This window comes from Gymnodraco acuticeps, unplaced genomic scaffold, assembly GCF_902827175.1.
Source record: "Gymnodraco acuticeps unplaced genomic scaffold, fGymAcu1.1, whole genome shotgun sequence".
Taxonomy (NCBI): Eukaryota; Metazoa; Chordata; class Actinopteri; order Perciformes; family Bathydraconidae; genus Gymnodraco; species Gymnodraco acuticeps.
The window spans coordinates 1,296,527-1,311,827 of NW_022990501.1; the positions used below are offsets into that span (position 1 = coordinate 1,296,527).

Genomic DNA, 15,301 nt, shown 5'->3' on the forward strand with positions numbered 1-15,301 from the left:
GGGAGGGACTCCTTATTTTCATCTAAGGCAGTGGTTCTCAACTGGTGGGTCGCGACCCAAAAGTGGGTCGTGGACCCGTTTCAAGTGGGTCGCAGATGTGTGAGTGAAGAAAAAAAAATGTATACAAAAAAAAATAAAATTTGTTTTTGTTTTGGGGGGAAAAAAGTCAAACTTTTATTTTGAAGGCCCGATTTTCTAACGCTGTGCGTGCAGTAGGCGTTGGACTGGAAGTACCGGAGACCATAAACGGTTTTGAAAACTTCTGTCACGTAGTGATCATCTTCTCAATAAACCATCTTTGCTGATGTTTTTCCGAGTCTTCTGGCCAATCAGAATCAATATTGTTGCCGGAAGTCCCCACGGAGAATAACTTTGTGGTAGAACTATTCTTTATACATCCATGTGTACAACTTCAGATAAAAATGAACACATAATGAAATATGACCCCCAGTTTGATGATTGACAGGTCACAGAACAATGGGGGCTATCTACCCTACCCATAATTTAAAGTAATTCACACAGACTATCTCCTCTTTGCTCTTCTCTCGGAGTGGAGCAGCAAGTTCAGCTTCAGAACAAAGTGAAAAACAAACAATGGCATAAAATATTATTAATATGTCGGGTAGTAATAGATTTATTTATTTTCTTCTCAGAGTGTACCAAAATGGTTAGTTTATATGTTAGTATTTCAAAAAATCTCCTGGGGGAGAGTCCCCCCAGACCCCCCTTCTGGGGTTGGGTTTTCAGCATGTGGGCCTTTTTATGTTATGCAATTCAGCTTTGATTCCATCATCTCATTAAACCTTATTTAAAAGCATACTTTAGTTCTGTGACGGGGTATAAGGGATATATGCACTGTACTTCACTTTAATTAATAATGTATGCTGAAAAGAGTATATTTTACTGTACGATTTTTTGTTGAATAGATTTGAGTGGTTCAAAATTTCGGGTCGCGATCTATTGACTAAGGAACAAGTGGGTCCCGAGGCCTGACCAGTTGAGAACCACTGATCTAAGGTAACAGACAGAGAATCAGCACTTTTGAAACAGGGCTGAAACAGAGCGGATTATGGGATGCTGCAATGCACGACCTGTTTGGTATTTCGAGCGAAACACTTCAGAGACATGTTTTGTATATATCCGAGAGCTATAATATACAGTATTGATGAAAAAGAGTATAATAGGGGACCTTTAATGACATGTATGTATTTGTATTATACTGTGTAGAGTTAGATTCCAGAGGAGTGTTTCCCAATAACTCCATAAAGTCAACAGTAATTGAATCAAGCTAGTTGTAAATATGTTCTAAATTCACAAATTATCCAACAAAATATTCTGCTTTAATCCATATCTCTTAACGTTTATCCTTTCAAAAACTGTTTGCTGCTTCCTGCATCCAAAGGGAGGCACGTCCTGACGATTTAAGTCAGTAAAGAAAGTTAATTTAATACAAAAAAGCCTAACTCTTTTAATCCGATGTGTCTATGTGTATCTGTATGTTTGCATGCAGCTGCGTGAGTATGCAAACTGTGTCAGCTAAACTTAATCTCAGCCGGTGTTTTTCCCTGGAATCTACAATGGATTCCTCTCCTCCCGTGCGGAGCTGCTCTTCAGCGTCTCTACTCACGGGTCTCTTCTACTTCTTTTGCGTGGGAAAAACACTGCGTAAGCACTATATCAAAGTGTTTCGGCAAGCAAATCAATGCAACTTCTGCAAATCGCTTTGTTGCCCGTTGCCGTGCTGTTTAGCTCACTTGTGTGTTTACTTGTGTGATCATCACGCGATCTGACAGAGGTCTGGACCCCTGTGGGAGTGCAGAGGAATGTTTGTGTTTGTTTGTTCTGCATATATCAAAGTGCCTATTTGTGTCCTTGCTGGAGGCTCCATGGGGGGAAAGGAAAGGTGATGGGTGGTGTGCACTTCAAAAACTGAAAAGATGACTTTAATTAAATGTATTATGTCAACAGACTTCACATAACTGTATAAGTGTAGTTGAAAGCAATAATATTACGTTTAAATAAAAACAAAATCAGTCCATTTGTTTTCAGTGTGCAGCTGGTCTTCCTTTAAGAAAAAGGGTGATTTTAACCTGGAGAATTTGACTATGATGTTAATAAAGAAGCTTTGAGGCTGCAACACATCGTAGTGACTCTCCCTGTGCTGCACATGTTGTTAACTGTCACTGATATGCACCTGCCATAATGCTAATGAGGCACATTTGTGAATATTGAATGTGTGTCAGGGAAGCAGCGCGGGTCCTATTTGCCTCTGCTCGTGTTTGACAAGCTCTTGTCAGCGCCATTAATAAGCAGCAATAACTCTGTCTCACTTAGGTGAACTGCTGCCTTTGTCACATGGGATGATTTATGGTGCCTTGGTTTTGAATCAAGAGGCCATTGTTGGAGCTGCAGGTGATGTGATACACCTCATTCATTCAGATTCCTTCTTTAAGCTCTCCCCCAAAGGGCTATCCCTCTTCACTCTCATCTACAACATCCATTTTCAGCCTGTCTCCCCCCATCTCCTCACCCTACGACTCACGCTTGTCCCACGCTGTATCTTTGTTTCCGTCATCGCCCTTTTCCCTTAGTCTTGCTGGCCTTCCCTCTTTTATTTCTAGACCAGCATTCCCCTGTCTTGCCTCTATGTTGTTAAAGAGAGAGACTCCAGGTGATTAGGGTAAGCAGACGTACTAACAGATATCACCATGATATTACTACTGTGGATTATTTGTCTTAAGACAATTATCTTTTGATTCACAAGTATTTAAAATGTTAAGTTTCAATATGCAAATAAGGCACAATTGCATACAGTCTGAGCATTGGATAAAGGTTCAACATTGTTGTGTTATTTAGCTGACATTTTAGACAGCCATTAAAAAATCTATTTTCTTAGGAATCAAATCATAACCAAATCTCGTTATAAATGGTTTATGAACACATCACTCTCCAGAATATGAAGTACAACTGAAACGATGATTTCTGAGATGAGAAAAAAACTATTTTGAGAAATATGTGTATTCCATTAGATATATACAACTACAGGCGAATAAGGTAAAGAAGATATATATTATTAGATAATGTATCACTATTAAGCTTCTCTAGTTGAGTATTTACAGTAAATTATATATTTCTTCTGTAATACAAGTTCTCTTAAATGTTGTGTATAAATATGCAACGCTAATGCTAACTTTTGGAGAACGTATGAGAAATCTACAGACACATATACACAGTGAAGTAAAAATAAACACTCAAATGTGTATTAATGATGTTTTTTTTACTCTGAGAAAGAAAACCAAATAGCCCAACATCCCCAAATCGTTCAGTGCAAGAAACACAATGTTTCTGCCTGTAGGGTCTCGCCTTAACCAGCTTCTACGACTTCATCCCTCCCTCGCTCCTCTCCCCCTCTATCTTCCCACAAGGTTGATAATTACAGTACTAGCAGCACTGTAGCTCATGGCCCAGTTTAGAAAAGGAAAAGGAAAAAAAGGAGGAACCATGTTCTCCTTTTATTAGAAGCAGATAACACTACACAAGAGACGCACTCCCTTTTCCCTGCATGTTCTTCCCAGGCACATGTATGTATGCAGACACACGTGTACCGTATCCATGCATGCATACTCAAAGAGTGAAAGCAGCTCAAAGTGGAAGAATGATAAGGAGGGAAGAGGGGAAAGTCAGGGAGTCCTGGAAATACAAATGGAGGAAAACCCCTGTTGTGTGGTGCGGTCAGAGCAGAAGAAGAAGAAATGCCCTTGGCTGCTCAGTCATGCAGGCCCTCAGTAATTACCTCCACCCCTTATCAGGAGGAGCTCCACATACCGGGCTCACATCATACCAGATAAATACATTAGTGTAATGATAACCAACACCGAGCCATACACTATACAGTAGGCCGATTGGCGATAAAGCTCCACCACTGCTTACTTCTCAGGGGAATGACATGGCGGTGAAGGGTTTTAAGTGTGCTTGATGGCAGCCGTGATGCATGAAGTGATTACCTTGGGTTCTTATGTGCATTGACCTCATTTATACAGACACACACATAATTTTGCAATGATTTCAATGTAACACCAGGCTCCGTTCTCCCCCAGGTGATTTTCAAAATGATTATCAGTGCTGAATGTAAATTGACGAGGGGCTTCCCTGTGTAGCCCGGGAACTGCTGGGACTACAGGCAATGCAATTTAATAAACAAAATGCTTTATAGTCTCTCCCGCTTTTGCATAACTCGGACCACTTATTAAATAATCTGTTTACCTCTGTCTGAAAATTGCAGATTACATTTTTCACCCAACATAACAAAACCAGAATCTAGTTCATGGGTGGAACAAGTATGGAGGGTAAACAGGTATTGAGAGGTGCCAGTACACCTCTTGGGCACTGCTTAGGTACCCTTGAGCAAGGCATATGGCACTCACATTGCCAACTGCTCCTAATAGTAGCATGGGTTAAATTCAGAGTCTACATTTACATCTGTGACGAAAATGGTCGATTCCATTCAAATCCTCCATTTATATTTCCATAAATCAATTAAAGATAAGGGGAGACACTAGTGAATAGAGGAACATACTAAACCAATGGATATCACCATGGAACTTGCCCAGTTGATAGCTTACATTAAGACGGTCATTTTCTGTATAACACGTTTTCTAAAATGGAACTGCTACATCCGCGACCCGACCACGGATAAGCGGGAGAAGATGGATGGATGGTTTGCTAATATATTCTAATGAGGCATTATACTCTTGAATTGTGCTAAGTTGCATGCATTTCTCGGGAAAATATATATGTAAACATTGGATAAAGCAAGGTTAAACATTTTGGTTCATTTTATTAACATATAAGAGACAAGGGATTTTGTATGTCTCTTTGTAGCAACATAAACAGTTTCACCATTTTGTTACAAATAAAATGTGCAAATCAAGCCTCTAATGCTTTTTAAAACAAGTCACAAAAAAACCTAATGTCTATTATGGATTTTCTCTTTCCATTAGTCTGAAAGAAGACATGTCAACTCAGCAGGATCTCAGAATTGACCAATGTTTTAAAAACGGTGTCTTGGTGTACTTCTTGTAACCTAAACAGCAACTTCTAGCTATAATACCAGTTACACATACAGTGTCCGCAAGAAAATGTGATAATGCAAGGAGAATGAAACTTGACTTTGACTTACAGCGCATATATATTCTAAAGCCACATCCCTTAAGGCACTCTCCCTTGCTTTTCAACTGCTTGTCAGCTGCAAGTCATATTTTCCCTGGTTGTGCGGAGCGGCCACTTGGAAATGGGCCTGCTGATGAGTCAACATGCTGGGGGGTGCTCTGACAACACCTTTGTGCTGATGTACATAAACAGACATTGAGCTCCCTCTGACCCACACTCCACTGACCTGGATCAGCCAATGTTTTCTGTCACTCAAGCCCACACGTGTCCCAGGAGTGATGAATGCCTCCTCTCCGCGGAAAATACCCAGGACAGTGGAGGCTGCAGGTTGTGCTTCTGGCATAGCAAGTGAAAGCTTTGCAAGGCAGATGTAGGTGTGCTCACCCTGAAAGAAGGAGGGCAGCCCCCTGCTGTTCTTTAACTACAGAACAGGGATACCTCACAGTATGACTGACACAGGATAGGATGCGATGCATATGGTTAGATTAATCATGCTTATGTGCAGTCTCAACGGGCTCAAGAGAGCAGTTATGTGTGTGTCCATTTATTGTATGGACACGATCAAAATGTAATGCTCACAGGAGAAAACTTCCCTGACTCCGTCCTGAAAACAACAACTTTAATTTCCCACCACACATCTAATGTCAACATATTCACTGCTTAGTCATTAGTCCTTTGAATCATCTTCTACTCTTTCATTTTCATGCAACAAAAGAAGCTTGTCTTGAACCATGGCTTCATGTTCAACTCCTTGAGGGACATCATTGCCATATTGTGGTACGATACGACAAGACATGATTAGATACGATAATATACAATACGATACGATGATGACATTTTTAGTGCATCACAGCAGCTACATTTTCAACATGATCGAGGACAATTATCAAGATAAAATACAAGGAAACAAACATTTTACTTACTATTACAATCACTGAAGAATATGTTGAAGACTCTTTACATTTGACCAGGGATTTAACTGTATTTAATGTGTGTCACATGAATGTCAAATCACTAGCTCTTCTTCATTTGTTTATCATTTGATAAACCAAGACAAACACTGTTTTACACTTGTGTTATAACATTCCAAATATGGAATGATTTTGATAATCAATAAGTCTTTTCAGTCATTTTTCAAGCAAAAATTCCAATCGTTCAGTGTGATAGTACTTGATGGTAGTAGCATCTTGGGGGTGAGACTGTTAGTGGGATAAGCAATTTCAATGAATGACATGTTGGAGTTTTATGTCTCCCTTGTAAAAGAGTTCAATGATCTCAATGGGATTTATCTGGATAAATAAAGGTTTTTATAAAAAAAAAAAAAAATGAGGATCTTTCACTTTTGTTTGACTTTCAATACAACGACAACAGAAAACATTTTAGTCTACAATGAGAATAATCATTAGCTTCAGCCTTTTAACTGCACACTTATCAATTATAACATTGGTGGAAGAAGTATTCAAATTCTAACCAATGCATCATTGAAAAATTGCTCTTACTCTTAGTGCTCTTAAGTTTCAACATTAAAAATACACCTATACAAATATTGACGAGGAATGGACCCAGTGACAAATATATTGTCATGAGACATGGTCTGTTCTTCAGCACAATTACAGAACAAATCCTTGCTTGATTTTCCTGAAATAAAGTGTAAGGGTGAAAATATGAGTCAAGTATAAGAACCTATTAAATAAAAAGAAATGTGTGATCGGAATCAATGGACGGACACATGCATTATTTTTTTATTAAAAAAAAAGTCTCAACATTCAGACTTTCTGAATGTTGTTCTGGTTATATGTGATATTACTAGATTGTACATACTTATTCAACAATGTGTAATTTATATGTTACAGTTTAAATCAGAATGCCTTTATTTAGTGAAGATAGAGACAAAAAATAAACTGGTGGAGGTGGCGTTAGTTTTGACTAGTTTTTCTACTTTATCTAAAAAAACTAAAAACGTTTTTACTTTCAGACAGAGGTAACCTAGCCACAGTTTTTTAAGGGGTCACGCGCATTTACAACTCCACCAACTTTCCACCCCTGCCTTAAAAGATGCTCAAACCTTCCATTAGTTTGGTTTATTATGGTCTTATAAAACTGCATGCTCTTGGTCCCCTGCCATCTAAAATGTGCTTGTACTGTTTGAATAAAAGTATGCCCTAACATACCCAAGTCTCTCAACCTGACCTTTGAGTCAGTATCTTTCCAAATTATCATCTCCTCTGTTTACCCCTGTGGAGCACTAGAGACTGCATGTGCACGCTACGCATCCTCGTAAACAACTCTGTGTGCTTTGCTAATCCAACCAGAGGTAGACTGCTGTCACTGTCTGTCAGTGTACTTCTCCAAGGCTTATGAATGATGGAAAAAGCTATTTTTAATTCTGTACAAATGTATGTATTTTGGTCATCGACTGTTACTTTTAAAGGGCACTCCAGTGATTTACACATGCAGTTTAGTTGAGTTGTCAAGAGGAAGACTACTAAGGCTGTGAAAAAGACTCTTCTGTTGCTCTGGAGGGGGCTTTCTGTAGTTTGAGAAAAAGACCCAGCTCGGGCTTGATACTGCAAATTGAAGTGGTGGGGTTTGAAAGATTTATAGAAGGCAGGGTAGGTTTAATGATCTCCATTTGCATTGTTAACGTGAGGAAAAGTAGGACCCAGTGTTTTTGAAGTTTAAGCAAAACTATGGATTAAAAGTCAGGAATTTCTCAGTTTGTGCTGCTTCAAATTTGACCAGCCTTGGTTTTTTGTGGGTTCCAGAATAGGCATAAGATGATAAAAGAATCATGTGACAATTATCCTGGCCAAAACAGTTGGGTTGTGGTATCCTTCTGATAGACATCAACATATAAGTCACAAAAAGAGAGTTATCCCACCAAAGATAATCACAATCAACAATTGTGAGTTTTTTTTTAATCGGCTCTGAAATAAACTCCTATATCATTCTATCCCTATTCCCCAAATATCTTTTTGAGTGTCACGCTCAATCTCTCCACCCCTTTCATTTATTCCCTGCAGCAGATTGAAAGATAAAAAAAGACGTGATCCAGTTCATGAAGACATCATAAACCACATTCAAGTATCTGGTAGAAAAACCAACAAACAGAACACAGGCTTTCTATTCTGGCTTTTTGTTTAGAAACAACATGTATTTACTGAACTTTAACTCCCTGTAGACCAGCGTTTCTCAACGTTTGGGGCGCGCCCCACTGGTGGGGAGCAGAGATGTGATAGGTGGGTCGCGAATGGATGCGATGAACGGGAGATTTTTTTATTATTTTTTTTATTTTAAAGGTCCCATGTCATGGCCATTTCAACTGATCATAATTCCATTGTTGAGGTCTACTACAATAGATTTATAGTGTGCAATGTTCCAAAATTCTCATATAGCCTCTGTGTAGTATGTGTATTCACTCTCTGTCCTAAACGGCTTGTTGGAGCTCCTTTGGGTCGTCGTTACGTCACTTAGTACCAGGAAGAAAAAGAGAAATCTCCAACGAGGTGTTCTGGGGCAGCATAGACAGATCTTTTCTGTGTTAGAGTTGTACTCGCTACAGGGTGTACTTTGAGGGTTTGTGACTCTGCAGACCGTTTACATGCAGAACAACCTTCATAACACACAAGGGGACGGGTAATAACCGGAAAAGCATGACAAAATCCGGACCTGCCGGAGCCTCGTAACGGCGGGTGTTTGCGGCGTCGGATGCGATACCGGCGCAGCAGCGCTGTGAAAGTCCACGGCCCACCTATGCCAGAGCCAGCGGCCCACCGAAGGCAGCAGCCCACAGGGAAAAGTCCTGAATCTCCCGATGGCCAATCCGAGCCTGCTCACACACACACAACTGAAACCAAAATAATTTACAGACATATGTAAAAAATCTCATACACACATGTGAAACGCTCACACACACACACACACACACACACACACACACACACACACACACACACACACACACACACACACACACACCACACACACACACACACACACACACACACACACACACACACACACACACACACACACACACACACACACACACACACACACACACACACACACACACACACACACACACACACACACACACACAGCATTGCAGTCGGGAAGAAAAGCAATGTGGAGCGTCACCTCACCACTTCATAAGGAGTTTAACCGTGACACTTTTCGAAATCCCGTTTGTGTCCCCCCACGTTACAAATAGGCCTATGTATATTTTTATTTTTTAACGCAAGCCGTCATCGCCACGGAGGAGCACACAGCCTCTGTGAGTGAGAGAGAGAGAGAGAGAGAGAGAGAGAGAGAGAGAGAGAGAGAGAGAGAGAGAGAGAGAGAGAGAGAGAGAGAGAGAGAGAGCACACCTTTATCCATTTAATATAGCCTAGTTGTACAACATTTTAAAAAACATCTTCCCGGGGGCCTGGCCCGGACCTCCCTAGAGGATGTTAGGTCCACCCCCAAATAAAGCAGGTTAAAATAATTGCATACATTTTCTTTTAGTAAACACTGAAAACCGGTCCCACAGATCCAAACAGGTTAAAGGTTAAACAAAGGTTAAAGGTAAGCATATAATAATGTTAAAATGTGCTAAATATATACACTGCAAAAAAACTAAAAAAAGAGGAGTAAAAGTAGCTCATGACTTGTTTTATTTTTTGAAAGTAGTTCTCATCCTAAAAAAGGTTGGAGACCCCTGTTATAGAACGATACATTTGACCATTTTACGCTTGGCCTACCATTTTATTGGAGCGATGAGGAACAGGTGGGGCTTGAAAAGTCCCACCTGTTCAAAGTGGGGAATGACAGAAAAAGTTTGAGAACCACTGACATAGACCCAGGAGACAAACCTGACCTTGGCATGTTGTTACATCTTGATAAAAGGAGAGGGTTACTAAGACACTGTGACATGTTTGTTGAGGCCTTGATGTATTCCCTCCTAATGCTAACCTACTGCAAAATTAACAAGAACGGCAGAACGGTGTGTGTGTGTGTGTGTGTGTGTGTGTGTGTGTGTGTGTGTGTGTGTGTGTGTGTGTGTGTGTGTGTGTGTGTGTGTGTGTGTGTGTGTGTGTGTGTACATTATGCAGACAGATGCTGTCAGGAGAACAGTGAGAGGGGAGCGGTTGGCAGGATACGCATGGGGATGTAGTGCATCTCTGCTACTTGATGACACTGAGTGGAGTCAGTGATGTGATTATGCACAGTTTTGTTCATTTGCATGTTGGTAAAAGCTGTGTTGCTGCACTCAACTATTAGAGCCAAAAAAGAGCTTTGGAATTTCACAGCTAATGCAAGAGACTGGGGGAAGAAAAGCCTAAATTATTTTTAAGGTAACTTGGTGTTGTATTCACTTTGTGAGGTTAATATATTACCTGTATCCACTATATACTGTAGTGTAGATCCTTGACCCATTATGTATTGTTCTCAACAACAAAAGGTTTTTTGACTTTTTCCTAGGAGAAGCAAATAATTATGTCTTCTAGAAATATCAGTGTAACATTTGTGACATACACCGGGACTCTTTATCCCGCAAACTACGATGTTTCATCTCTTTCATCCCCCTACCCGCCTATCGGACGGTATTAACAACTATTATTTACATCTATAACTGTAATGGTCTAGACTCTAGTGTATTACTCAGAAGACGAGTCTTTTGAAGTTAAGTTGACTTCCGGAGTTGTTGACTGCTAGCTTAACATTAGCTTGGAGAGTAATTTGCGATTGACATAAAAAAAGGGTAAGGCAGGCAAGACGCAACCTCTGTCTTAAAAGTGGTTGTTCCTAAGGCCTGCATTCTTTCTAACATCTGGTTGGCACTTCAGCTGATAGCAAAATGTCCAACTTTATAGATGTCTATACAAAAATGACTGTACTTCTTGATGTATTATCTCAGTAAACATTTTCCTGAAGAGTTTATAGACTCAATTGTTAGTTTCAAGTCTGCCCCAATAAAGCATGGTGTTTATTTATTAAATGATGGTCACAGGAGAAAAACATTGAAATAAAAAATGGGTATGCTTTGGGGCGAGGCTTGCTTGTAAATAATGTAGCTAGCACGGCTTTGACGGTTTTGGATTTTGTTTGTGTTTTTGTCTAAGAGCTTTAAAGTGTATTTCAAGTTCAATACGACTTAATTGTAACAAGTTGGTCGGCTTAAGATGTCATCAGCGTTTGGTTGTACTTGGCTCCAGCCTCTCGTGTCACGACAAAATCAAATTGATGGTGGCAGGGCGGTTGAACATAAACTGTTCTATACTCCACTATACAAATATTTCTTTGCTAGAAGTAGTGCTTGTATTATTTAATTTTAGTACTACTCTCGGTCTTACCTGCTATCAATGGTGCTGACAATTGTTTGCTTTATATTGTTACAGGTCGTTCAGTAAACCACATTTAGATAGTTAATATCACGCATTTTACGGGTTGTTCAGGTAAATACAGATTTGTTTATTGTGCTACGATGAAAAAAGGTTATAAAACCTTAATATACCCCCATATTGAACCCTGGAGTTATAAATGTCCACAACATCTTCATAATTATGTCTCAGTAGCTAAACATAAGTGCAGTTCCTTTTATGTCAATAACACCACAATAAAAAGATGCTTCTAGACCACAACAGTATAAAATCATGACTTTGGGCCTCAATAAACCAAAGTTGCAATATTTGTATGGTAACAAGATAGGACGAGCCCACAGGGGTTGTTTTCTTCCATTTTATCATCTATGAATCTCTAATGCAGCTGCAGTAAAAGCACAACCGTTAAAGTTTTTGCTGGGAGCTTTCATTACACTGTATGAGAATTTATTGTGCATTGGGACGAAGATTCTGAAGTAGGAGCCAGCTCTGCTAAGTGAAACATTAGTTTACGGCCCCTGACACTAAGCATGGGAGTTTTGATTGCACCCTTATTGCACAAGCTGTCAATTGAAGTTTCGTCCAAAAAAAATTCCCCTTCTCGTGCGCATACAGCCGTCGCTCCTAATGAAATGACAGTGTCATCTCTTTCACTGTGTTGCCTATGCTCACTTCTCTCCTCCCTGATCCTCCCATCTCCCTTTCTTTCTGTCTCACTCTCTCATCTCTCTGTTTTGCATCTGTGGGGGCAAAGTAATGAGCGGCGTCCCTGCTCTGATTGGATGATGTATGATGTTATTAGGTGGGATGAAAGCGTGTGCAGCTCAAAGGACAATGAAAAGGGAAAGGGGAGAGAGACAGAAGAAAAGTGCAGGACTAGAGACACTGAAATGCTTTTGACAAGCAGCTTTGAAAGAGAGAGGATGGAGGAGGAGTGCTGCAGATGCTTGCATGTAACAATGGGAGTAGGTCACAGTTTCACTGATGCCTCAACTCTGGCACATTTCCTGCGGGAAATAGTCCTACAGATCTCCTCCCTGCATCCTCTGTCACTCTCTCGCTTCCTGTGCCACACTGAGGAAAACAGGCGGATTGCGCAGTGCCCTGGGTCCCTCCCCGGGGGACGAGCGTGAGGACATGGATGACGTTTAGCAGAGGGGGGACTCCCTTGATTGCCCCTTAGTCCTCCAGAGACTGTCATGAACTGCACCTTCATCCATGGTTCACATCCCTTATTAAAGCTGCATGGAAGGAGACCATCAGTTCACTGCGTAGACTAAAAGACTGAGCTCTAAGTGTACAATATGTCGTTTTCCACCAATAGGGGTCTCTTAATCAGAACAATAACAAAATACAGAGCTTGGTGGTGTTGTTTATAACAATGGGATCATGAGTGTTATCGTCTCAAAACTTCATTTTGCATCGTTTAGGACGTTTTTACCAGGAGCCGAATTACCTGCAGAGGTCTTCTATACTTCAAAACACCTGGACCAGCTGATTTAAACTGGTAGAAACACAAAATAAGCAATTTAACTGTAAAGATCAGTAATTCCCTAATACTGTTCTGCAAGAAAAAGACGGAGGGGCAGCAAACTAACCGCTAACGTTTGCTCAGCTTTTTTCACTGATTACTTAAGATGCATTTACCTAAGAAATTCTCACTGGGTCTAAACAAATGAACCAGGTGATTCAAATAATCTTACAAAATCAAGTGTTTCTTCCGCCTACGTATGCTCAGCTTGTTTCTCTGATAACTTACGATCATACGTCCGTTGACCATAATGAGTATCCAGTTAAACTATACAGTTAAAGCAACCAAGGTCTAAGAAGTGTGGCAAAAACTCTGACGCATGTGCAAGAGGCGACCAACTTAAACAAGCCTTGATTAAAGTGGTGGTTATCTCAGGTTGGAAAATTGCTGGATTTGGGATAGTGTAAGTACACAACTTGACAGAAAATATACAAAATAGGTTTGGTAGTTGTTAGACATTTTATTACCGAAATGTTACGTATTAGACTTCGAAGCTCTGTCACAGGACCTACAGGGTTCTCCTTGCTGTTGGAGTAGCCACTCAGGAGAACTTAATTTCCTCGACACAGTGCGAGTGCTTCGTGTAATTGAGGGGCGCGCTAGTGATGTCTGAGAGCGGCTGCAAAGACTCTGTCTGTTTCTTAAATGAACGTAAAGTAGGCTGCAGGGACTCCGCTCATGAAACTTTCAAGCTCTCTGTTCACCCGCCACCCTTCCCTCCACCACCCAGCGCCCTTGATTATATATATTTTATTTATTTAGCAGGAGACAGACGAACTCTCTCACTTGACTTCATCCCTTTGATGACCAGAGCTCTGGCTACAAATAACACATGTAGCAGGCCAGTGTACTGATGCCTTCACTTAAGTTATACATGCATTCTAATCATCAGTTGAATTACTACAGAATTATTGTAAGATGGAGTGTTTGGCGAATTAGTCTAACAATGTAGCTTGGGCAATTCACTTATTATCTAAGAACTTGTTATTGGATACTCAAAGCCTAAACTCTTTATCTAGAGAAATATCTCTAACCTACTGTATAAGATCATATACACAGCCAACATAGCTGTATTATTTTCTTTTGTAGTACTTCAAAGTGTTTAGAGGTTGGATAAGTCTTCCTTTATTATGGTAATGATGTCAGAGATCAATCATCTGTTCTTCCAGGTGTCTCATCTCCTGGCAAGACTTCCTAAAGACGTTATATTGATGCCCAATGAGGCTTTCATGCGTCTTTGATATTTAAAATGCTTTGGTTAATCATATAGGGAAAGTTAGGAGGCACAATGTTACCTTTGGCACCAATATTTCTTTGTTATTAAGACTCAACATAATTTGCGAATTTTAAATAAAAGTTTTGATATTTTGCAAAAATTGGGTCTTTGTGGATTGAATAGCAAACCTTAGTACTACATGAGTAAAAACAAGAAATACAATATACACTGTTTATAAAACATGACAATACACGGTGTGGTTGGAAATGACTAACAGTACATAATTTTCCTAATTGTACAAACCTAATGCAAATCCAATACAATAAAAGGTATTAAACCATGTTTGAATTTCAGATATAGCAGAAATATAGTGTATAGTAAAACTCCTTTCTCTGTGGTTGGTGTCTTTAAACTCTGACATGTTTGACTTAACCTTTCTTTTTTCAGGTTCTGTTAATGACTGACATTTCTGCTTTCGACTGTTGTGTTGGCACCACTCTAATGCCATGTTGTTCTCCTGTGCTTCCCTTGCAGAGCCAAAGCTGAAAGGCATTGTTACTCGGCTATACAGCCAACATGGATACTACCTGCAGATGCAACCTGACGGGACGATGGACAGCACGAGGGATGAAAGCAGTGCGTTTTGTGAGTGTGTGTGTGTGTGTGTGTGTGTGTGTGTGTGTGTGTGTGTGTGTGTGTGTGTGTGTCAGGGTTCCCACGCTTGCCTTAAAAAAATGTTCCATGCTACCTCCTGATTTTCCAGGTATCATATTAAGTGATGATCTATAGGCCCCTGAAGCTTTCCGCCCTCATCCGCGCCCCCCTCCCCTCACACACACAACCCCCTAGGACACCTGTATACTTACTTGATTTAAAAGATGTGCCAGTCAAGTCTACATTGTAAATGCTTAGATATTATGTCTTATTGATAATATCAATGCATGAAATAATACAACAAGCTGTAGATGAACAACAATTTATTGAACTGGAACTTTGAAACACATGAGCACTGGGATTGAT

At 40.1% G+C, this 15,301-nt stretch overlaps 1 protein-coding gene across 3 annotated transcripts in view; it reads left to right on the forward strand.

Annotated features, from left to right (window-relative positions):
- fgf11b (fibroblast growth factor 11b) overlaps window positions 1–15,301 on the forward strand; it is a 65,014-nt gene that overhangs the window by 13,792 nt on the left and 35,921 nt on the right. For 2 of the 3 annotated variants that reach the window (XM_034226740.1, XM_034226742.1), the window contains exon 2: window positions 14,816–14,926. In XM_034226740.1, coding sequence (XP_034082631.1) covers window positions 14,816–14,926 — 111 coding nt within the window. The remainder of the gene's footprint in view (window positions 1–14,815; window positions 14,927–15,301) is intronic. The other variant, XM_034226741.1, reaches the window with a different exon arrangement.